The sequence below is a fragment of the Lissotriton helveticus genome, chromosome 8, assembly GCF_964261635.1.
Source record: "Lissotriton helveticus chromosome 8, aLisHel1.1, whole genome shotgun sequence".
NCBI classification, from domain to species: Eukaryota; Metazoa; Chordata; class Amphibia; order Caudata; family Salamandridae; genus Lissotriton; species Lissotriton helveticus.
The window spans coordinates 1467520967-1467546767 of record NC_136069.1 but is presented as its reverse complement, the minus strand read 5'-3'; the positions used below and the strand labels follow the sequence as shown (position 1 = coordinate 1467546767).

The 25801-nt window shown below is 45.8% G+C and overlaps 1 protein-coding gene across 2 annotated transcripts in view; it reads left to right on the top strand.

Moving 5' to 3' along the window:
* The window catches only part of EVA1C (eva-1 homolog C), a 410485-nt gene that overhangs the window by 262706 nt on the left and 121978 nt on the right, over nucleotides 1-25801 (top strand). Inside the window, exons 2-3 of one of the 2 annotated variants that reach the window (XM_078658405.1) lie at nucleotides 5058-5263; nucleotides 8801-8924. In XM_078658405.1, coding sequence (XP_078514531.1) covers nucleotides 5058-5263; nucleotides 8801-8924 — 330 coding nt within the window. The remainder of the gene's footprint in view (nucleotides 1-5057; nucleotides 5264-8800; nucleotides 8925-25801) is intronic. The other variant, XM_078658406.1, reaches the window with a different exon arrangement.

Here is a 25801-nt window from a genome sequence, read left to right as displayed (position 1 = left end):
AGAGATCATCACCTGGTGGAGATCTATCTCTAAGTATGTCGAGAGATCTTACACCAAATCAGCGGAGGACATCCCTCTGCCGTACTCTCATGAGCCTGAATTCTAATTTTTCTGAAGAATGGATTTCTGGCCCGATCTCCGGTGGGGGAGACACTGAAACGTATCTACCACGGAAATTCATTTTCCCCAGAATCTCTCAAGCTGCTGATAACGTTTTTGTCATGAGCAATTTCTCTTGTGAACTATTTACTGGTGGTTTTTCCGAGGGCTGTGTTGATTCTTTATCCTTTTCTTTTATTTATTCCCTACGGTATTTAGCTTTTTTTCAGTCAATCATGGTTGGACGTTTTAAAGGTCGTTCAAAAATGAAGGCTCATAACACCTCTTCAGATACATAAACGAACCTGTTATTGTGTGGTGATGTGCAGTGCTGACAAAGTACACATACTCGTTTTGTGAGGGTCTTGGTTAAAGGTTGCTTCTAGGAACTTTCAGTTACACTCCCACTACCTTGAATCTTCTACCTTGACTTAACATTCAAAGGGAGGCAATACATTGAACATTCCACCACTAAGAATACACCACCCTGACTAAGTTAACCAAAAGGATAGGAATAAGGGCTCAGGTAAGGGCCAGGGTTAAATTTGGGATTACAGTAAAGGGCAGAGTTATATGTCATGTGTAGGAGAGTAGGGTCTGCTATCCTATGGTCACCCCAAATTTTTGCTTTTTGCTTCACTGGTTTTCGGCAACTGAGGCTGTGGGCCTGCTGATCAGACCCCCAGCCTGCTGTTCTCTCACTAAATTAATGATACATGTGCTATAGGCACATACCACAATTGGAAATGGACTCCTTGTCATCCCCTGTATAATGCACTATAGGTGCCCAGGGCATAGGGGCCACCAAGGCCTACCAGGGGCTGCAGCATATCTTTTGCCACCCCTGACTGGTTCTTAAATTGACACAACTGGCTGATCACTCAGCTGGGGTAAGGTGGTGTAATCACCCCTTACTTAGATATAGTATACCTATATCTAAACCTATATCTGGACACATATTAACCTGTGAGCCACTCCTATGGAAGGCCTCATCAATCCTGGGGGCAGAGTGCGTGGTTTAATGTGAGATGGAGCTCTAGCATGAGCTGAGCCTGTCTGCAGCTGTCGGGAACAACTCCCTAAGCTGTTTCAGGATAATGCCATACCATATACTCTTAAGCGCCTTATAATCCTCGCGGTTATATAGCAACTTTGGTTTGGCTTTATCAAAACATGTCGTGTAAGGTGTCATACGATTTGGAATACTATCCCCTCGCCAGTTCTGGCGACGGGGATAGCATTCCACCCCTCTAGAGGGGTAAGACATGTTACTTTACTTAAATGCGGTTAATTTCTAAAAGGACCTTGGATCCACAAAATGGATGCCTCTGCCACAGACACGAGTCTGACCCCCTGAAGCTGACCGAAACTCAGCCAAATGGGGCCTGGACAAAGGGTTTCCTGTCGCAGGGAGGTGTTACACCCCCCCAGACAGGAGATAGTGGATTGTAGCAGGGAGGTTTGAAAGAAACCAGACACTGCATGGGGAGCACAAGGCTGCCCCTTGCATAATCCGGCCAAACCGGTTCTGGGGCACTCCAGCCCTCGTGCCAGGGTGGCCTGGATCAAAGGAAAGGGGTGTATCCACCCCCTTCCTGGGTCCCACCCATAGGAGGGGACCTAGCAGGTAATCCAGCCCCCCAGATTCGAATAAGAGTGGGAGCAGTGCCAATGCACTTCAGATTATCCTGATGAAACATAAGAAACGAAACTCTGGACCCTTCGACATCCTACTCGACGTAGAAGCCCGAAGAATCTCCCTTGTGGTCAAGGAGTGACCACCCTGTGCAAACAGGCACCATCCAGCCATCGATGTCTGCTTTGTTGCAGTTCCCGCCGGAACTCGAGCGACAGAGATCAACGAGATCAAGCTTGCCTGCCTTCCAACAGCCCGATCCACAGTCCCTGCAGAGCTGAGACCCGTGGAGGCGACCGGAAGCGTGGGGCACGCCATCTTGGAAAGACCACGAGACGCTGACCGTGCAGCCCACGAGTGACCCTCGAAGCTGTACACCGGGGTTTGAGAAGCCCCAACCCTGAGCCACACTTGCACTGAAGTTCAGCCCTCCACACTCGACGAGTGCTGCGTGGGGCCCTTCTGCTTCTTTTGGCTCAACGCGTTGGCCCGGTCACTTGCCAGCCGATTTGTGGCCCCTGTGCCGACGAAACTTGAAATTCGACCTGCGATTCTGGTTGCCCCAGATTTGCACCAGCTCCCCTGAAAAGGAGCCCCCACTCTGACCCTCCTGGTTTGAGTGAGAAGCAATCTCCCGGTTCCGCGTGGATTGCTTTTGCCAAGTGTTGTTTGCTCCAATCTTGAAGCCGACAGCGCCGACGGCGAGAACCTGCGTGGGACAGATCGTGACCTGCTCCTGGACGTCGTAGATGCCCCAGATCCCACGTGACAGCGGAGAGAAGCTCCTCGACGACCACCTGATTGCGCCCGACATTGCCTGGTTCCACCCTGGTCACTGCTGAGTGACCCAGACTCTGTCCCCTCTGCTTTCAGGTACTTTTCGACTTGAGTCCACCCTTGGACTCCACCGGACACTTCTCTTTCACCCCGCCTGCAGCCCTTTCAGCTTCAAGCACCAAGAGCCTGCGTGACGAAACCCGACTCAACTTCGACCCTGTGCACCCGCTTCCTGTGGGTGAGGTAACTTTGCTCCGCCAGTGTTCCCACACTGGTACACATCTCTAGGGTCTGTGTCTTAAGTTTTGTTCCTCTAGGTTCAGCGGAAGTGTCCTTAAACTTTAACTTTACAACTTTTACGCACCATTGGTTAACATTGGTGCATGCGTGCGCTTTCCGCACTGCACCCGAATCCCGTGGGCCTCTCCCGACTTCAGCATTGCTTGTCCCGACTGCTCCCAGCGATTCCCTAGGCCCTAGGCCTAACCACTGTTCGATTGGTATCTCTTATACCACTTGTTTAGTATATGGTTTGAGTGGCCCCCCGCCCTCATCCATAATTGTGCAACTTTGTATGTTTAAACTGTGCTTTTGATTTAACGCTTGTGCCCCTTTATTCATAAAGAATACTGGGGATTGTTTTTAGTAATAAATACATATATTTTTATAATATATACTTGTGTGGTGTCCTTTCATTTGATATTACAGGATTGTATGTGGTAAAACAGCTCGCTTAACACGACCTCTTAAATTAAGCCTTTAGGCTGCTTAGTCCATGCTACCCCTAGGATAGCTTGTCTAACAAGGTTGACTTACAACCAGACACCATAAGGGATTGTTTGGTCTGATAACAGGTGGTTCCAGAATTGGGAACATCACCTATCAGGCCAACTTCTCACATCACGGTAGACTGGGGTTAGGGCAAGGGCTCATGTTAGGCTTAAAGTTAGTGTTGGCATTTGTGTTATGGATAACTAGTGGTTGTTAGATGCAATGGCGCGGATGTAATGGTAGTTCGAGGTAGTGATCTCCATAGTAGAAATAAACAACCATGTTCCAAATATAAAATCTAGCAGGCGCACATGCTGTCTCATACACGCCGCCCATCTCTCATGATTGCTCTAAGTGTCTCAAGAAGAACACCCTCAGCTATGCACTCCCCCACTAAGAAAGAAGCATGATCACACTGACCAGTGGAGGACCTGACTGGGACCCAAAGCAGCTCTGGCAAAGTTTGTCAGAACAGCCCCTATACGCTGCATAGTGATTGAGCGCAGCGAGCGAGCCTGACCACCACAAGGGGGCTGGTGGAGGGGGATCTTCCCTAAGACAAACTGGGAAAAAATGGCAAAAATGGTGCAATGCGCCAAACATTTCTCATTATATATTCAATGGTATTAGTTTTTAAAGCATAGTTCATGATGACCTTACAGTGCACCAGGATAGGATTATCTTTGTTGGTGCCCTTCAATAATTCCCTCACTATCACCCTCCATCAGTGCCTCTCATCCCTCCATAGCCCCTCTCTCACATGTACTTCATATGTTTTGTAGCGCCTCACCATACAAGTGTACGTGTGTCGGAGCATTAAAATCACAAACACATACAGAGACAATGAATCATACATGTGTAAATGAGTGTACAGAAAATGTTACATAAGACAAAGGGGACTAAAAGGTGTAGGATTCACATGTCATCCATTCTGGTAGGCAATTTGTAGGAGTGCTTGATCTGGGGAAGCATAAACTCAGGATAAAGAGCATAACACAGTGGTTAGGATTGACTTTACTAATAAGAATGTATTTCTACCCAACAAACCCTTTTTAACAAACTTAGGATAATGAAAAAATGAGACAAAAAACGTACCTTTCGAACCGACATTATGATTGTAATATTCGAACTGCACAGTCGCAGAAGGATTTTTTGGACAAAAGCATTAACCCACTGAGCTACGCACATAAAATACTGTTCTGTGATCTACATAGACACACTCTTTGCGGCAGGCATATTACCTCTCTGTGCTACCTTAGCTGAGTCAAAACTGCCACTAGACAAAACCCGATCTCTCTCCAGCAGGTATATTAATTACTAGAGCTATCTTGGCACTTTCATTGTTGCCTGAACTCTGTTGGATATGCAAGGAACTCTACAGTGCTTTTAAAACTGCTGCAGTAGTGCAAAACTATCCACCAGTAACAAAATCCCCACCACCCACCCTTCCAGCCTCCCGTGGAAACCCGCGATGCCTGGTATTGCCAGTCCGGCCTTGACCATAAACAGTACACTCAGTTACAATACCTTTCACAGCTTGTGCCCTGTGAGACAGCTAATCTTTTGGAGTCACTCTGTGGCATGTTTTCGTTACATCAGGATTTATTTTGTCCTGTTGTTCTGCCTACATTAACTTATTCTCTAAAGAGCAGAAGCTAACCACCTATCATTTGCATATGGTACTCAGATTCTGTAACCAACATTGTATCCCTTTGATGTTTGAATTTTCCTACCCAAATTTTGCAGTGCAAGTAATGTGGTATCTTTCTTGCAGATTACCTGGCTAAACTTCTACGGAATCACACGGTGTATGCTTGTGACGGGGACCAAATAAGCTTGCAGTGTCCTCGTCATTCAACAATAAGTATTCAGTCAGCTTTTTACGGACACAGACTTCAGAATTACCACATGTGTTCTACGTCAGAGCCGGAAGCCATGGAGAAAGAAAGAGTGGATTGCTTCGCGGAAACCACTTTACAGGTATTTCTTGAATTGACATATCTAGCAAGTGTAACCTGCTATATATATACATATATATTATTCCTTCAGAGTCCTTTCCACTTCTCAATAATTCTTAAATGAAATTGATTTCTATCACTACCGGGCTCAAATTCTTCATTTTTGACAGCTTTTTGTTTTCTATCAGTGTGCTTAGAGGCGCCTATTCATTACCATTGGTTTGCTTCGTTGTAACTCTTATTTCCTTGCTTTTATTGGTCAGCTGCTGTCTGCTTTCTTCCACTTTGTGAAAGTGTCCCTCCCCTGGAGCATGGATGCATTACTTGTGTCCTTCCAGTGATGGTCATTTTTGTAGACACTACTTTTTTCTTTGTGTTCAGCATTGTACCAGAGTGTGTGTTTTTCAGCTGGCTGTCTTGTGTACTTCGTCTCCCTATGCTGTTCTTCTTCTTGCCCCCACCAACCCTCCTTTTGTTGTTGTCCGTGCTGCTTGCTCCGCCCCCTCATTCCGTTGATGTTCATGTTGCTTTCCACCACCCACCATCTTCCCTCTGATGTTGTTCATTTTACTTGCGCCAAGTCGTCCTACATTTTTGTCTGTACTACTTGCCACCATCCACCCTCTGTTGTTCTCCTTGTTGCTTTCCACAGCCTTCCTCCCCCTTCTATTATTGGCCATATTGCTTGGCCCCACATGAACTCCCTACTTCCATTGTTTCCCATGTTGACCGCCCCTTCATTCATTTGTTGCCCATGTTACTTGCCCCATCCTTCCATTGTTGACCATGTTGCTTGCTCCCTCCTTAACTGTTGTCCGTGTTGTTTGCCCCACAATCGTCCTTCCGTTGTTGCCCGTGTTACTTACCCACCCTCTCTCCGTCCTTTGTTACCCATGTTACTTGGCCCATCCACTCTTCCGCCCTCCCTCTGTTGTCTGTGTTGAGCCCATCACAACAAATAAAGATATATGGCATAGACACTGTTGGCTGTGTCGTAGAGATTTTTTCCCCACCCTCTTTCTGTGTTGCCTCCCCCCTCTGTTTCCTCTTGGCCCACCCCGTCCCCTCCTACCATGAATGGAAAAAAGAGCTATGACGCAGCGAGCACTGTCCACATCTTAGTACTTTAAAAAAAATCTTTCAGTCAGGCTGCACAGAAGCTGTGCAGCTGTACAGCATGGCTAAAACATTGACAGAGCCAATAGGTAGTGTAGGTTGGACCAATTGGCTTTGCCAATGTTTTTTTCTTTTTATACTTTTATTTTTTAAATCATTTTGTATTTGCTTGTTGTTTGTGTGTGTTATATTTTACATGGATGAGTGGATGAGTGCAAGAATGAGTCAGTGTTTGGATGAATGAGTGACATAATGAGTGACAGGGTACTTGTATGATGAGGTACTGAGGCCAAGCTATACAAAGAATTTGCTTCAGGTTTGCATTACTTGTTTTAAGCAGATGCAATGCAAAGTCTAGGCTGGTATTTACAAGCGAACGCTAAATCATGATTTGGATTGATTTCTAACCAAAAGTAACGCAAGGATGCAATGCAATTCGTGCATGACTTTGCCTCAAGTCGGATTTCCATGGGTGGTGCAAGAGCATTCCCATGCGACCATCAATGGGATTTGATGCAAACCCCTATCTACTAAGGATTGTAGACAGGGATATATGCCAAAATCTTACGCCTGCCTTAGCCAAGCATAACAAGAGGAAATTTGTATTTCTCCTTGTTTCTTTTCTACTTCACACGTGTGCTGCATTCTGCAGCGCCCACAGAAAGAGAAAATTCTTTTAAAGTATAGTTTTTGTGTAGGAAGGTGTTCTTCCTGCGCAAAAATCATGCTTACCACAACACAGACACCCTTGCACTATGGTGCAGGGGTGTCTGCATTAGTGCATGGCTGCCAGAGTGTGCCAGAGCTGGGAAAGAGCAAAACTGCACCACTTCTTAGTAGGTATGGCACAGTTATGCTCTCTCCCGTTCACGCAACGCTTCACAGCAACTTTACTTGCTGCCCCACGTTGCTTGCACTCTTTGTAAATCTAGGCTGAAGTGCCTAAAGTCACCAGTGACGGTAAAGGCACTCTCAGTTAAAAGCAAGACTTATTGGCATGGCCAATGCTTGTTATTAAAGGTGACGCAGGGCTCGGTAGGAGGGTGCCATTGAAGTCAAGAGATATATTTGATTTGTGAGATTAGTAATTTTATTCCCTGGAAAATAACACCCTCCGGTGGGGGTGAGTTGAGAGGTGTACTGTGTACTGGGGATGGTGGATACTATCTCAGTATTCCGCAGTTGAACACGTACACTCTGTCAAGCTCCAATCCTTTGTACCAGTGTGTGTTTTTGTTCTCCATGGGGCTTAGTTACAAGCCCCTTGCGCCACCGGTTCATCACTTTTTTGATACACCGGCATCGCAGTGTGCTGGCATAATTCCAAGTCCATGCAATGCCACCCTGCGTGGCTTTCATGGCCTTGTAAATACGGCCCCTATTCACGCATCACTTTGCGTGAAAGGGGCCTGCCATGGGTGTAGCTGTGGGAGTTCCTACACAACACCCATGGATTCTGCCACATTCCCAGATTTACAATGTTTCGTAAACCTGGGTATGAGTCATAATCCTACGCCTCCCCATGGAAGGCATAAGAAGGCGCAACAAGGAGAAATATTTTTATTTCCCCTCGTTTTTTCTTCTTTCTATGCCTGCTGTCATCAATGATTGTTTTTTTGTGCAGGAAGGTGTCCCTTCCTGCACAACAACAGTCATCCCCACAATGCGGGCACCCTTGGACCATGGTGCAAGGGAGCAACGCCAATTGTGCACCAACACAGAGAAAAGCACAGGGATGCATCGTATTGTTGTAAGTACGATGCATCCTCGTGCTTTTAAAATGACGCAGCTCGGCACAGAAAATGCCTTGCAGCGCCACACTGCATAATTTTCTTGTAAAAGAGGCCCCATGTGCTGCCTATGGATCTTTCAAGATTAAACATTGATACAGCAAGTACTCCCATTTTATTTAATGGGCAGTCCTCTCAGCTCCTTGCGACTAGACGTCAAGGTAAAAGTATTGAGCATTTTATGCCCAAAGACATAATTGAAATTATGTAGTTAAGTTACAAAGGTTTAGCAAAGTCACTGACCTCATCGCAAAACTATTTTGAAAGCAAGCCTAAGCATACCTGCCCAATACAGCTATCAAATACTTTCTTGTTCTGAAATAGATTAACTTCATGCCAGACTATATTCTTTTTCTGAAATAGTGTAGCCCAAAGTGACTAAACCTTCTTTCTATGGATGAATATAGCCACTATTTATTCACTGTCACTGTAAGCCCAGATGCATTGATTTACATACACCTTCTCTGATGTGCGTAGCTCCATTTTACTGTGTTTGTTGATCACCTATGGGACTGAGATGCTTGTGAGAAGTAATAATGCGTCTTCAGTTTTTGGGGCCATGAACAAGTCTCTTTGGCTCATACAGACGTGCTGTGTGCTGCTCTCCAATGCCTCTCTTTCAAGGCCATCATCTATAATCCTTTTTCTTTTAGAAGATGCTGGACGAGTGCCAGAACCTGCGAGCCTGCCAAGTACCTGTCAATAGCCGTGTTTTTGGACCCGACCCCTGCCCAGGCACCACTAAGTACCTCCTTGTCTCCTTTAAATGCAAGCCCAGTAAGTACTGGTAATCTCCTGCCCCTGCCAAGCGCATTTTATGCCTTGCATTGTGCGGTGCCTGATACAGAAGAGCTAGCATTAGTGTATTTTATGCGTGTCTATTTAAATCTGCCTGTTTTTGTGATCTTTCAATATATCTATGCCAAGATCCCTTTGAAGCGTAGCACAAAACACGAGATGAGGTGGGATGTATTTAATTTTGCATAGAAAAAAAGTTTGCTTAGGTGGAGACTGATAATTTACGGTGTGTGAACCATCAATGCACAAACATACTCAGGGCCGGATTCTCAAGGATAAAGTTTAACCAAAAGTCTAACTTAGACCAAAAGTCTAACTTTACTATTTGTTGGTATTCACAAAGGTAATAGTTGACCAAAAGTCTAATGTAGACCAAAAGTCTAACTTCACTACTTTTCAGTGTTCCCAAAGGTAACATTAGACCAAAAGTTTAACTTAGACCAAAAGTATAACGTTACTACTCTTCGGTATTCACAAAGGTAAAATTAGACCAAAAGTCTAACTTAGAACAAAAGTCTAACTTTGCTACTTTTTGGTATTCACAAAGGTAAAATTAGACCAAAAGTCTAACTTAGACCAAACGTCTAAGTTTACTGCTTTTCGGTATTCACAAAGGTAAGTTACTACTAGTAACTTTATAACTAGTCATTTTTCTAGTAGTAAATTTACTAGCAGTAAAGTTACCAGAAGTAACTTACCTTTGTGAATCCAAAAAGTTGTAAAGTTAGACTTTCGGTCTAAGTTAGACTTTTGGTCTAACTTTACCTTTGTGAAACGGGCCACAGTGCTTAATTTGTAAAAGAAAAAGATGTGCACTGGACCAAAGTTTTACATAGTGGCCATCGCCATTGCTGCTGAATGCCAGATTTGCAGAATGCCAAGGCTGTGGAGTCTTGATTCCACCTCATGTTTCTTTCGTCCACCACCTATACTTTCTGTCTCCTTACTTCCCTCTTGCAGGGTCTTTTTAATCTGTGCTTTCTCCCTTTGTCATTTTTACCCTATCTTTCTTTTCTATCCCCTTCCAACTATCTCTGTTTTCTGTCTTATTCCTGTTTGCTGTCATTCAAAGTTTGATGATGAAAAATAAGTTCTGGTGCTTTCAAAAGAGTGCCAGTTGCTTTCTCATGCAATCACCTTCACAAATTAAGCACTGGACATATTTGTCGTGATGACCTAGTAAAGGTAGACAGAGGGAGGCAGGGTATTGCTCTGTGTCTGCTTGTGTGTGTATGTGTATGTTTCCTACGGTTTTATATTGGTTGTAAGTCTCAGCAGAGATGGTAATGTGTGGTATGTAAGAACGAGGTCTTGAAACGGAGTACTTGTTGATGTCAGCTTTATTGTAGCACAGAGAAGATAGGACCATCCCCTATCTGACCAGAGCTCCAACAGGGCAGATAGGAATTCCAGAACAAGGAACCCCACAGGATTCTAGAGTGCTAATCTAGGAAGAGAGAAAAGCACTGTACAACATATCTACCCCCCTTAACAAATAATAGAAAGCAGAAATAATTATCACTGTGAAAACAATGTGTAAGATCAACGTATATAGTCATTTAGATAAGTGGGTGGGCGCCGAGGGCGAGAACTCCTTAGTGTGGCCTCTCCAGAGAGGGACGGAGGAGATGAAGTAGGAACTGAGTCAACCAGGGCACCACCATGTATGTACATAGAAGCAGGAGCATCACCACTACCCACCTCCCCCCGTCCAATGGAAAGAGAAGGGAAACATGACCCACCATCAGGAGTTAACAAATAACCATTGCAGCCCCCAGGACTACCACCCTCTGAACGATCAGAAGAACCATCCCCCTTTCTTTGAAACAGAGCCACCCTCCTATAGTTCCAAGTTTCCCCGTTTTCCAATACAACAAAATGTGGAGAAGCTTTTTTGACTCTAAAAGGACCCCTATACTTGCCAAGACCCTTAGAAAACCTACCTGGTTTCACTTTGACCAGGTCACCCACTACGAGGGGTAGGGAATTATCATTAGGGGGTAGGACCTCTCTTCCCGAACACCTCAACCAAGCAGGAGTCAACCTTGAGACTGGTGTGCGTCCACGCATCAATTCAAAAGGAGAATTCTCTCCACTTTTATGAGGTGTTGACCGGTAGGCCCACACAAGCTCTTGCACCCGTTCATGCGAAAAGCAGTCACTTTGCACAAACATTTGAATCACCCCCTTCACCAGACGATTCACTCTCTCGCAGATTCCATTCCCCTGCGGGTTGTACAGGCTTGTCCTCTGATGAAGGAGGCCGCTCCTTCCGAGTAATAGCCGCCAAGTTATGGAACGCTCTCCCTAATGAAACCCGTGCTTTGGAAGACCTATTCCAGTTCAGACGTGTCATCAAAACCTTTCTTTTTAATAAGACTCCCTGATTCTGCTGCATTCTGTGATGTTGTGTATACCTTTCTCTGCGCCAGGACGCCCCTTTGCTGGGGCAGCTGTGCGCGGTATAAAAACCATTAACATAACATAACATGTTTGATGCCACACTCACGTATAAATGAAGCCATCTTCAACGACGTCAACTGAGTGCCATTATCAGAGATGAGGACAGATGGATATCCCTCATTCAAGAAAACACCCTTCAAAAAGGCAATAGTAGTGTCAGTGTCAATCTCTTTCACAAATTGCACACAGAGCCATTTAGAGAAACAATCAATCACCACAATGGCAAACCGTTGATTCACAGGTAACTCATTCATAGGGCCTATGAAATCTAGGCAGATGCTGTGCCAAGGTAGGTTCTCAAACCCAATTTTTTGTGGTGAGTGTGATCCCACAACCTTTAAACGTTTCTCTCCCTCTTTGCAATAATCACACTTCACCACACAATCCACAGCATCATTATCAACTGTCGGCCACCAGAAGTTCTCCTTAACACGACGCTGAGTGAGCGTTTGACCCAAATGGCCCTCATGAGCCAAACTGAGGATTCTACCCCGCAATGAACTAGGAGGAATGAAACGATCACCTCACATCAACACATTCTCCCCTTCTAGGGAAAGTTCGTCCAAGATTCTCAAATAAGGTCTAATCTCAGGCATAACAGTGCTTTCTCTTCTTGCCCCTTTAGAGACAAGGTCAATAACAGACTTTAGAACTTGATCCTCTTCCATACCCCTCACCCAGTCATCACGAGAAAAAGAACCACCTCCTAAAAACAACACATCCTCCACTACTGCAGCTACAGCAAAATCATCCAAGGCATTGCTAACATATTTGCTAGACTCCCCAGAGTGTGCTGGAAGACGGGACAAATAATCCGCCTGGATGTTCCTCCAACCGTGAACAAACTCAACCTCATATTGATAATCTTGTAAGCGAGAAGCCAGCCTCGCCAACCTGGGAGACCCCTTCCCAACACCACCTGGGGCCAAAACATTGACAAGTGGTTTATGGTCTGTTCGCAGAACAAATTTATAGCCCCATAAATAGGTTCTAAAATAGCTAGTGCCCCAAACAGCTGCAAGGGCCTCACGTTCTATGACTGAATAATTGGATTCAGAAGCGGACAGAGGCCTAGAAGCAAAAGCGATGGTCTTCTCCTCTCCTCCATGCTTCTGCAAAAGTACCGCACCGAGTCCCACCCCACTTGCATCAACCATCAAGACTGAGGGACGACCTGTATCGAAAGGGGTAAGCACACCAGCAGATTTAAGCTCCCTTTTTATCAGACTAACGCACGATTCATGCTCAGCGGTCCAATTAAATTTGACACCCTTTTTCAATAAGCATCTCAGAGATGTGGTTTTGGATGAAAAATTTCTCACAAACTTTGAATAAAATTCGATTAAGCCCATGAAGGACCGAAGTTGATCCTTATCAACAGGTGAGGGGGCTAACTCGATGGCCTCTAATAGGTTCCTCTTAGGCTTTATGCCCTCTTCAGACAGAGAAAACCCTAAGTATTCAATTTCCTTCAAAAGGAACGCACACTTCTCTTTCCTCAAAGTAAGCCCAGCATCATCTACCCTTCGTAACACACTCTGCAGGATCCTATTATGTTCCTCAAGTGAATCTCCGTAGATCAAGATATCGTCTTGAAAATACAAAACTTTGTCTAGACCCTTAAAGACTTCTGAGACCAATCTCTGGAACACGCTGGCCGCAGAGACAAGGCCAAACGGTAAACGCGTGAATTGGAAGGTTCCTTCACTAGTAATGAAAGCAGTCAAGTGCTTTGAAACATCATCCAGACAGATTTGATGGTAGGCATGCTTTAGATCTAGCTTACTGAAAAACTTGGCTCCTTTAAGTGTTGACACCAGCTCACCAATATTTGGTAGCGGAAATACATCAGCCACTACACATTTGTTCAACGAACGTAGGTCTACACAAAACCTAATCTTATTGTCAGGTTTTTGAGAAATTACAACAGGCGAAACCCACGGAGACGCTTCAACGGGCTCGATGATGCCTCCTTGGAGCATTTCCTCCAACGTGGCTTTAACCTCCTTCCGCAAAGCAAAAGGGACTCGTCTTACCTTGTGTTGGACAGGAGTACTACCTTCCTTGAGAATTATATGGTGAGAGTATCCTACCAGTTCTCCTAGTTGATCCCTAAAGACATTTTTGAATCTCTCCAGAATCTCATTCAATGAAGAGCTGTCAACAATTGAGACAGGATCATCAGCCCTGGGATTGACTACAATGTGTAGGTCGGATTGCTGGTAACGTCCTAGAATGGCTGGCCCATCAATAGATATATACACCTTACCCACCGCTGATCTATTCCTGAATTCAATTTTACCATCAAAGTAGCCCAAGAGATCAATCTTTTCACCTTGATAGCCAGATGGAAAGATGTCACACTCTTTTAAGCTCCTTTCACCCCACACACTCCTCATCAGGGATATAGGGATAAGGGTCCATTTTGAACCTGTGTCAACCATCAATTTGACAGATTTCCCATCAATTGTAAATTCTGCCTTTAGGATTCTCCCTCTTCGCTCCTCACAAGAACAAATGGAGTCACATAACACTAAAACCTTATTCACATCACGCTTCAGTTCACCAAATTCACTGACCACTGTCACTTTCGAACTGTTTTTGTTTCTGCACATTTTGGCGAAATGCCCCATTTTCCCACATCGTAAACATTCCTTATTGTTAGCAAAACAGTATTTAGCATCGGAAGTATGTGAGTAGCTCCCACACTTCATGCACATTTTAGAGCTGTTCTTGTTGTTAGGCTGTACATTCTTTTTCTGGAGTATGTACCCTTTTTTCCTAACAATGGCAATAGCTGTCGCTTCCTCGTCACTATTGTCACTATTCACCATTTTATTGGAGATTTCTGCGATTCTTGGTTCTAACCCACTCTTCTGCAACTCCTTCATGCATTTTTCGCTTTCTTCCACACTTTGGCCAAGTCTATGGCTACTTTTAACGTAGGATTCTTTTCCGCCCACAACCGTTCCAGGACCTTCCTATTATTCGCCTGGACAATAAGTTGGTCTCTGATTAGTTCGTCAGCCATCTGACCAAAGCTGCACTTCACAGAAAGTTCGCGTAAACGCGCGACAAAGTCGTCAATACTTTCACCCTCCAACTGTTTGTTTTTATAAAACTTATATCTCTGTAAGACAAGATTTTCTTCCTTCCCAAACCTAGTCTCCAGTCTTGTTATTGCTTCTTTGAATTCATCTACCTGTGACGTGGATCCTGAAGATAGAGCTTGTGGCAGAAATTTAAACACGCGTTGCCCCTCCTTTCCTATTGTAGTCATTAGCAGGGCTTTCTTTCTCTTCGGTGAGAAATCCTCTCCATCTAGGGCTTCTATGTAATTGTAGAACATCATAATCCAATCTTCCCATGCCATAGACGGATTCCCTGGTTCAGCCAAAAATTGGGGAGGAAGAGTAACATTAACTGGCTGTGCCATGCTAGCGGTATATCGCACTAACAGGAGTCAGGTTAACAAAGATGTGATGAGCACTCCCACCTTAGCTGCACTACGATGTGATAGCTCTTAAATAATGAGTAACAAGTATAATGAGTAACTTGGTAGTGATATAGAGCATAGTTTCTTTGTAAATAGATCCTGACACAAGCGCTTACCGCATAAATGATTCACCTTCAGTGTGGCCAGGAAGATGTGGTTGAGTCGTGTCTCTTATGCGACTCTAAACGCCGATGTTTCGGTGTTGACAGATACTTGGGTCGCGTCTCTTACGCGACTCTGACAGTCAGTGTTTCTGTCCCACAAAATGGCCGACCACGTCTTGCGTCAATGCGTCGGGACTAAGACTGCTGCGTAGTCAGACGCTGCGTTCTACCGTCGCGTCTTGGTGGTTGCTAGGATACAGACTCCACTCTTCGGTAGTTACGTTACTAGTAGAATATTGTCTACGCCACAGTTGTGGTAATGTCTTCTCAAGGCCTTTCAAGCTCTAGGCCAACGCCATTCTTCTCCACGACGACGCCGGGCCAAATCCTGGGACTGTGACCACTCTCCTTACATGACACCTCTTGCGACGATCAGCTGGATATCCGTCTCGCTTCGCTCGCTGCACAGGGTTCGTGGGGTTATGGAAGCGCTACCTCTCCGTAATTTCTTCTGCTGCAAAGGGTTAAAGCTGTGGCCAGATACAATATCCACGTCCAAGTCGCCAAATGTGGTATGTAAGAACGAGGTCTTGAAACGGAGTACTTGTTGATGTCAGCTTTATTGTAGCGCAGAGAAGATAGGACCATCCCCTATCTGACCAGAGCTCCAACTCCAACAGGGCAGATAGGAATTCCAGAACAAGGAACCCCACAGGATTCTAGAGTGCTAATCTAGGAAGAGAAAAAAGCACTGTACAACATAATGTAAAGAATAGCTGTGGCCGTTAAACTCCATGGGCCCGATTCACATAACTAAATTAAGACAAAAAACCTCAACTTACTACCATTTCGGTATTCACAGAAGGCATTTAGGAGTCCTAAAGTTAGGAGTCCTAACTTCTGTGAATACCGAAATGAGTAAGTGCCTTAGGTGAATACCAAAATGGTAGTATGTTTAGGATTTTTTCTAAAATGAGTTCTGTGAATCGGGCCCCATATTATCTTCGAGCAGGTACTGGCAAGAAACCACATCTTTGGCGGACTACCATACTTGTAATGTAAACGTTTGAGTACTACTTGAAAAAACGAACACTTTGGAAATTGGAAAGAACAAGTACTTCTCAGTACTGTTTAACTCAACCTTGTTGCACGTTCTTCTGCTTTTTCAATCTTGGTCCTTTTGTAGTATCACTGGCTTTGTGGTGACGGTGTTGCAGGGTGTAGCCGGCTTCGGGTGTTTTCCTGGGAAGCTGGAAGGGTAGGGGCCAGTTTTACAGCTGTGGGGGCTGTTTTTTTGTTACTGGGGGTCGGTTTTGCAGTAGTGCTGTAACAAAAGCAGCAGTGCTTCTCACTTGTACCCCCATCCACCGCTCCTACTCTCCAGGGGTGGGGGGAGGGGCGGTCCTACAAACTTTGCAGGGCTCCTCTGGGCTCTCAGTCTGGCCCTGCCGTGTTGTGAAGTGTGAACCTGTCCCATTGCATCTTTCTCCTTCTCTGTGGCAGTTTATTCTTTATCATATTGTTGCAAGACCGCTGCCCACGTTTACAGGGACACGCATGCCCTTCCCCCTGTCGCTGCCTAATTGCTACATGTGCCTGAAGAGCCCAGAGTTCAAGAGAGGGTTGGAAGATGGGAGACATGGAGTGCTGAAGTTTTGAAAGCCTCCTCAGAAGTCTTAGCGTATGCGGAAGAAGCCTCACTGGGTTCTTGAAGGACTGCACTTAACGCTCACCCATTCATGGGTGGCATGGCATTGGCTACCATTGTTGTTGGTGATGAATGACTGATTTAAAGGCAATGCACTACTCTTGTGATGTTTGTGCACTGCTACTCAATTTCTGAGTTGAATGGGAAGGGGTTGTGTTTTTTCAACATATCCTGCTTGTTTTTCTTGGTAGCAAATTAATGTTCAAGGCTGTTGCTCAACAATGTTGAAATCTATATTATTAAACGTTAGAGCATTAAATGATATATTGCGATGGATAAAACAAGTAAACGTACACTTTATTTTCCTCTCCTCTGAGAATTTTGTTTACATTTATGTCTTCCTTCGTTTCTCTTATTGTATATTTGTACATTTTGTGGTTAAGAACCCTATAAATTGCAACAATATTTTTGGAGGCTGAAATACATTATTTCCCATTTTAGGCCACACATCTTGTAAACTTTTCTGTTTGGCATAACTTAAAAATTTTTATGTATTCACAAATTGTCATTGTTTCTGTCCGATGTTATTAAAATATGACGTGTTTAGCAGTATTATTCATTACAGAGAAAACTCAGTGCAAAAGAGTTTACTTACAAGTAGTTTCACAAGTATAATTGGAACACATAATACAAAAAACTTACATTGAAAACAAGATATAGGTTATGGTCATAGGGTACACACAAAGCAGTGAATCTCAATTGATGTGTGAGTTATGGTTTACATGGCAGGTGTGCGAGCTATGGTTGATATAACTGGCTAGTTTCAGGGTGTTTTCAGTTATATTACATAACCCTAATTGCACTTAAATTATCTTTTTTAAGTTTATCTATCTATAGATAGCAATATAGGCCTTGTTTCACATGTTACTCATTGTGTATTTTTTATATTACACAATTTATCATTTGATTTTAGTACTCTTTAAAAAGAGTTGAAGCATTTGAGCATCATCTGTTTAGTATTCATTGTTTGCTTGAGATTGCAGGTATATCTGCCAATGTTTTGAGAAACGTGTTTATATTGGTAACAATGTCCTAATGTTTAAATGTGTTTTGTGTAACAATTTGTATTATTATAAACACATTATTAATTGCAAATCACACTGTAAGGAAGATGAACACATATTCTAAAATGTATTTTTCTCTTGTAGTATACTGAGTCTGTAAAGTAGACTTAACAAGATATATATCTAAAAAATTAAAATAAAGGACAATGTAGGACATTGTAACGTTTTGCTGACAGGTTTCTGTGATTACAATGTGCATTTGGTTGTATGGCATTACAACGCGGGCTTTTACCCCGCGTGCAATTACAACACTGTTTGACTTGCGCTGTATGCGCTGGATAGTGGAATAGTTTAATTTTCTATTCCAACTCCAGACCTCGTTATAGTAGGGAAGGTGTTGGAATAGAAAATTCAACTATTCCCTATCCAACAGCGCCCTCCAGCGCAAGTCGTTGTAACGACTTGCGTTGTAAAAGCAATGTTGTAATAGCAGCGCGGGGTAATGCCCGCGTTGTTATGGCTATTTACCAGGCATTTTCACACACTGTGGAGGAATCATGGGTAGATGCTTGCATCAAGGATGTGCATGCTAGGGTGAGCTTGCCAGGTGTGCTGAATTATGGACTGAGAGCAGCATTGTCATTGATAAAGCGTTTATTTCTACAAGAACTGAAAGAAAGAGGAAATGCTCTTTCAATCATGCATTTAACTTCTTTATTTGTTTAAGGAAACTAAATATCCTGCAGATAGATTCAGCATGATGAATTACAGGAAGAAGACTTCTTTTCTGTGGAATATGAACTTTGAAATCACTAACAAAGATTCAATATACTTGTATTTCTTTTTTAGGCGAAGTTTATAGATTGTATTAAATATACTCAAAGGTTTTATGACCAAAGATAGCCATAAGATCACATTAGCTGTATTTTTTAGATGAAAACGTAAAAAAGTAATGCCTCGGTTTCACATTGCAGTATGCTCTCTGGTTTACTAGGTCTTCAGCTTTGCGCAGCAGGGTTTGAGTTCAGGGTCTGGCCACAGGCCCTGTGAAAACCTATCATGTGCCAAACCACTGGTGCACATAGTGTTCACTTGTGTGCAACAGCTGTTTTCTGCAGGAAGCCAACCTCCCACGTGGGCTACCACGAGCTGGACAGTCAGTTTGCAAGTTAAACCCAATTCTGGTGCGAATCCATCCACCAAACGATGCGAAAGCTATTCCTAAATCAGCTTTTATGACCCACACACCCCCAATTAATTTCACCACCCCTTGCCAGATTTGCATGCCTGGGATCCCAACACAGGGCTTAGTTTGACACTGTTAGAATTTGGATTTCTGGTTGGCTAGGGCTTGCGCCTAAGCCAGGCAGAAACCACCACTCTAGTCATGGCAAGGGAGTTACACGCAAAAGATAACCCCTGCTCACCCCCTTGGTAACTTGGCACGAGCAGTCAGGCTTATCCCGGAGGCCATGTGTAAAGCATTTGCACAACCCACACAGCAACAACATACTAGGCACACCACAAAAGGGACTCCACACAAGGGTATACCAATAATAGCCTTTGTATTATCATAAAACAAATTAGAATAGTAATCACACAATATACACGGTGCCAAACTGGCACTGGGAAATATTTACAGGGGATTATATACACATGACGGGGCCACTTGGACCACTGTCAGAACCCTCACTTAGTAAAGATAGTAAATGGAGAACATATAATAAACATAGAACACAACCAGTAATTACTGGCAAACACTGTACTCAGCATCATCCTGCAACATAAACCATATTATGCACAGTACCACATTTAGGCGTGAAATACATTCTGCGCCCACCTCAAAAGGATAAACACATTAATCAATCCTTCTCATAAATCTAAACGCATTAGACCATAACCTCCTAAGCCTAACTCACAGTAGGCAAATAACCTCATACTAAACCACAGCAGAGAATAACTCAACCATAACACAGTATGCAAAACCCCATGATCATAAAACCACATTAGAGGCATGAAGCAGAGTGCGTAGATTCAAGCAGATAAATCACATTTCCAAGCCCTACAAACCTAACAGTCCCCCTGGCCAACTGGCTTCTCAATGGGGCTCAAATGCCCTATGTCCAAAGTGTCAGGGCGGCCGCCAATGCAGCATAATCCATGTGTGCCATTGCGTAGACCTACACGTTGCAGCTGGCACACAACAATAGCGGTGATTTCCGTAGTACGGCAAATCCGGGCACTCAGCGGCAACAGCTACTCAGCTGCAGCGGCCCACAATAGCGATAGTGATAATTCTCGTAGGATGGCAACTGCGGGCACTGAGCGGCAACATCTCCTCAGATGCAGCGGCAAACAATAGCAATAGCGATGATTCTTGTAGGACGGCCAATGCGGGAACTCAGCATGCAACAGCTCCTCAGCTGCAGCGGGCCACAATAGCAATAGTGATGAGTCTCGTAGGACGGCAAATGCGGGCACTCAGCGGCAACAGCTCCTCAGCTGCGGCGGCCCATAATAGCGATATCGATGACTTTGGTAACACAGGCAAATGCGGGCTCTCAGCGGCCACAGCTCCTCAGCTGCGGCAGCCCATAATAGCGATAGCGATGACTTTGGTGGTAACACAGGCAAATGCGGGCTCACAGCGGCCACAGCTCCTCAGCTGCGGTGGCCCACAATAGCGATAACAATGACTTTTGTAACACAGGCAAAAAGGGCAAAAAAGGCCAAGTCCAACAGACACACAAACCGAAAACTAAACATGTAAACTACAGATTATTTTGCAGATGTGTCAAAGTGTGCCAAAGGTATTAGCAAATGAACCCTCATTATTCCCTCCCCTTAGCCATGGGATAACTTTTAAAACATGTTTATTTTCCCCCTCCGCATGAACTGTGCCGCAACCCAAATGTGCATAAAACAAAAAATATCAAGAGTAAGCTAAACATGTAATTTCTGCAAAGTGTTGTGCAACTCTGTGAAACGGCGCAAACATTATTTGTGACTCAATTATTTTTTTGCTCCCTTCTTTTAGATTGCCCCCCTTTGTTAGATCTGCCTGAAGTCTTCATTCCTACACTGGGCCGAAGAGGCTAAGTACCTGGCAAATTTCATGCAGATTTATCAAACAGCATAAAACTTATTAGCACACAAAAGCGTTTTTTGCCCCACTTTTAACTTTAACCCACCTGTTTGATGGATCGTCTCCAGCATTCAGAGGCACATTTGGAGGCATTTTAGAGACTAACCTGCTACACAGCGGCTAACCGAGGACAAAGACCCACATCTCGCCGCACCCGCTCCGCGGGTGCCGCTTCGCCTTCCTGCAGACCGGGACATTGGTGAGGGGCTGCAGGCTTCCGGGTGAGTGCGGTCAGCGGGGCTGCGAGCGTGCAGGGGACTCCATTGCCCAGGAGCCCCTGCAAGACCATTTTACAACTTCCGGTCCGCTCTCCCTGCTGCCGCCCCCCGCCCCCTGCACCTTTAAAACCTTTCCCACCCCTTCCTTTGGCGGGACGCTTTCCAGCATTCAGAGGCACATTTGGAGGCATTTTAGAGACTAACCTGCTACACAGCGGCTAACCGAGGACAAAGACCCACATCTCGCCTTCCTGCAGACCGGGACATTGGTGAGGGGCTGCAGGCTTCCGGGTGAGTGCGGTCAGCGGGGCTGCGAGCGTGCAGGGGACTCCATTGCCCAGGAGCCCCTGCAAGACCATTTTACAACTTCCGGTCCGCTCTCCCTGCTGCCGCCCCCCGCCCCCTGCACCTTTAAAACCTTTCCCACCCCTTCCTTTGGCGGGACGCTTTCCAGCATTCAGAGGCACATTTGGAGGCATTTTAGAGACTAACCTGCTACACAGCGGCTAACCGAGGACAAAGACCCACATCTCGCCTTCCTGCAGACCGGGACATTGGTGAGGGGCTGCAGGCTTCCGGGTGAGTGCGGTCAGCGGGGCTGCGAGCGTGCAGGGGACTCCATTGCCCAGGAGCCCCTGCAAGACCATTTTACAACTTCCGGTCCGCTCTCCCTGCTGCCGCCCCCCGCCCCCTGCACCTTTAAAACCTTTCCCACCCCTTCCTTTGGCGGGACGCTTTCCAGCATTCAGAGGCACATTTGGAGGCATTTTAGAGACTAACCTGCTACACAGCGGCTAACCGAGGACAAAGACCCACATCTCGCCGCACCCGCTCCGCGGGTGCCGCTTCGCCTTCCTGCAGACCGGGACATTGGTGAGGGGCTGCAGGCTTCCGGGTGAGTGCGGTCAGCGGGGCTGCGAGCGTGCAGGGGACTCCATTGCCCAGGAGCCCCTGCAAGACCATTTTACAACTTCCGGTCCGCTCTCCCTGCTGCCGCCCCCCGCCCCCTGCACCTTTAAAACCTTTCCCACCCCTTCCTTTGGCGGGACGCTTTCCAGCATTCAGAGGCACATTTGGAGGCATTTTAGAGACTAACCTGCTACACAGCGGCTAACCGAGGACAAAGACCCACATCTCGCCGCACCCGCTCCGCGGGTGCCGCTTCGCCTTCCTGCAGACCGGGACATTGGTGAGGGGCTGCAGGCTTCCGGGTGAGTGCGGTCAGCGGGGCTGCGAGCGTGCAGGGGACTCCATTGCCCAGGAGCCCCTGCAAGACCATTTTACAACTTCCTGTCCGCTCTCCCTGCTGCCACGCCCCCCCTATTTATTGCTCTAGCACTCCCGCAGCGCGGGACGCAGCCCGGGCGAAGACAGGGCAAAGACTGGGCCGTTTGAGGCCGTTCGAGGTCTAAGAGGGCTGGGCTGGGCTACCCCCCCCTTATGTTTTTAGTTTTGTGTGGCGCATCTTACAGTTTTATTGTTGTGTGTATATTAATTTATTGACCTGTACTCTGTAATATGTGTTCACGGGGTAGCCGGAGCAAAACCCTTATGGCTGCTAGCAATTCCAACAGGTCCATAGACGATTTCCTAGTCAAAACCAATTTGGCTATTGACGAGGAAATCAGCAAAATGCAGCACAAGGTCTCCTTAGAACTTGATGCTGCACGAAGGCTGTCAGCGCATATTGCTAGCTCCAAAAAATCTTCCCTGGGGAATATTGCATCTGCCCGTACCCCTGATCGTTCAACCGCTCCACGGCCTTTATTAACAACGGTAGTAATGCATCCTGCTCCCCCTATTATTCCTCTACATTCCCCTCCAATCTCCCAACCCAATCCAGTGCAACAAAACATTGGCCCTGCCCCTCTATTTAGCATCGCAGCCTCTTTTCCCCTTCCCAAAACAACCCAAGCAGTAAGTCATTGCAGTGCTAAGAAGGCGGCAGCATACAAAAAGAAATGCCTTGCGAGAACCTTACACGCAAGGAAAAAAGCCAGAATAGCAAGATTAAAGTTCTTTAATAACAGACGGGCTATGGGGTCTCTTGGGGCGAAAGATGTTAACCCCAAACCGATTCCAAGTGTTCTCAATTGGGAAGCTTTTACGGAAATACCTAGTTCGGTGGAAGATGATATTCATATCATCTCTCCTAGTCAGAATAGTACAAACATCCTGGAGGGTCGGGTGACCGGCCCAGTGTCTGACAGGGAGGGTGATAGCGAATTCCTCCAACTAGTCTGGGGCACGCTAAAGCAGTTACTCTCTCCCCTAGAACTAAGGCTTTCTCGTATAGAGAATAACCTCCTTGAAATGGATAGGACCATAGTCACTCTGGCCAGCCTGAGCCTTAAGGAAATGGATGCTAAGCTTTTACGTGTAACTGAACCCACTCCCCAGCCCTTAGATTCAGAACCCGCTCAATCTTCTTTACAATTAGCCCCTATCATTCCTGAGACTTTGCCTATATCCAAACCCATTCCAAAACCTCGCACCACCATTGCAAAAACTGTTGTACCTACCCCTGGCCCGGTAGTACCTAAAGCCCTCCATCCGTATAAACCAGCATACAGGCCGAACACTGACTCCAGGGCACCAGCCAACCACCCCCCCAGGCCGCCCTTGGTGTGCAACCCAACACGTCAGGCCAGTCGCCACAACTTTCGAGGAGGGTTTATTGACCTCCCGCCAGAAGCAGGGTCGTACGTTGTTATATTAGCCGGTGTTCCAGAGTTGGATCAACAATCCCAGGAGAATGATCTTTCTCTAAAAAATAAAGTCATTCACTGGCTGAATTCCAACAAACAGCTCCCCGACCATCAAAGAAGTAGTGTACTCATGGTTCGGAGAGTCCCTTGGATTGGCCGCACTCACAAGTCCATAGCCGGTGACTGTGTGGTGGTATCATTTTCTGACCCCCACACAGCCCAGCATCTATGTGCATGGCCATCTTTTGAGGCCAATTCCACAATAGTGGTGAGGCCTCTCACTTTTTTCTACCCTCCTAGACAACAACTAGTGAGTGAGGGGTCATGGACCACTGTTAGGAATGTTAGTCGTCCGACACATAGTTTTGTTGGTCAAAATCAACCTAACTGGTGGCAAGGGTTTTCAACCTCCAATAGGTTTGGTTGCCTGGAGGAGGTGGACTGACTTGGGAGGTCTGGAGATTTATCTCCCCCTATGATCACTCCCCACCAACGGAGGCCTCCATCTCCAAGTTCATCTCTCGTCGGCCCACCGTTGTCTAACAATCCGGGCGCACCTTTAGATCCGGTATACATTCCTGTCTTGGCTATGAACGAAGTAAAGGGTGTGGCACAGTCACCATGTGTATTAACTACGGATTGCCCATTAAGAGTAATCTCTTGGAATATTGCTGGGCTACGGGGACGTCTGGAGAATGACGATTGGGCCAACTATATCGATCCATATGATATCGTCATCTTCCAGGAAACCTGGTCAACTGTCCCATTGTATAGGTTGGGTTACCTTAATTTTTCAAAACCCGCAATTAAGGGCCCTAAGGGTAGGGCCTCCGGTGGTCTTACTATTTGGATAAAAAATAATTTGGGTTTCCATGGTAGGGAAACACCGGTGGCGTGTGCGGATCTCTTATGTATTAGCCTGTGTAAACCTAACACCCCAGATATCATTTTAGTCGATGTCTATGCCCGCGGTTGCCAGGGTGGGAAAAAACAAGCCGTCCTGGACGATCTTGATCTTCTATTTAAGAACTTCGGGACCGACCAGATCGTAATTGTAGCGGGAGACTTGAATACCCCCATTGAGCCCATCTCCTCCTTGGCAGAGGATGTGGGTTCTGAGGAGGACACTGTTTGGGCAATTCCCCCGCTTACTATCGCAAAGGGTGTTAGGGGCACTGAGGCAGCCATACATTGGTTGGGTTTTTGTTTAGAATGGGGCCTACGGGCCGTCAATGGGCGTACACGATCCGATTGCCTTGGGTCCAACACCTTCGATAACGGCTTGTGCTCAAGCCGTATCGACTATATATTGATTAAAATTGAGTGCTGGTCCATTGTACAAGACATGGCGATAGAGCCCCGCCCAGAGAGTGACCATAATCCCCTTTCACTTGAGATTTTGGTCCCAGGCATGGGGGCACCTGTCAGGAGGACTAATATTCTAACATCTGATGTAATTCTGTGCCACAACAGGCGCCGTGTAAAATGGCCTAGAGTTCTGGAGGACCCCGTACTTATTTCAAAGATTGAGGAAGAGGTATGGGGCGTGTGGAGTAGGATGCCTTTGTTATCTCCTGCTGGCAATGCAGACTCCATAATCACTAACCTCCATGAGGAGTGTTTTTCGACCCTTAAAAACCTTCTCACGAAACCATCAAGGCCTGCTAAAACCAGAGTATATAAAAAATGGTATAATAAGAAGTGTAGAGCTGCCCACAGCAACTTATTAGCAGCTGTGAAGGCCCGGAACTCCGATGCCATAAGGATAGCAAGGCAATGCTACAAGCGTACCATCCAGGCTGCTAAGCGAGACTGGGACGACTCTTATTGGCTTGACCTCCTCGGTGCATGTGATTCCCCCAACCTAACAGATTTTTGGTTGATTATAAGGAGGGGAAAGGATCCTGCTGCCCAGATTCCAGTAAATTATGTCTCCGCTCAACTGTGGGTGGAATTTTACTCCGCACAGTTTAATGATCCAAATGTAGCGGCGGTTCCGACGATGAAAAC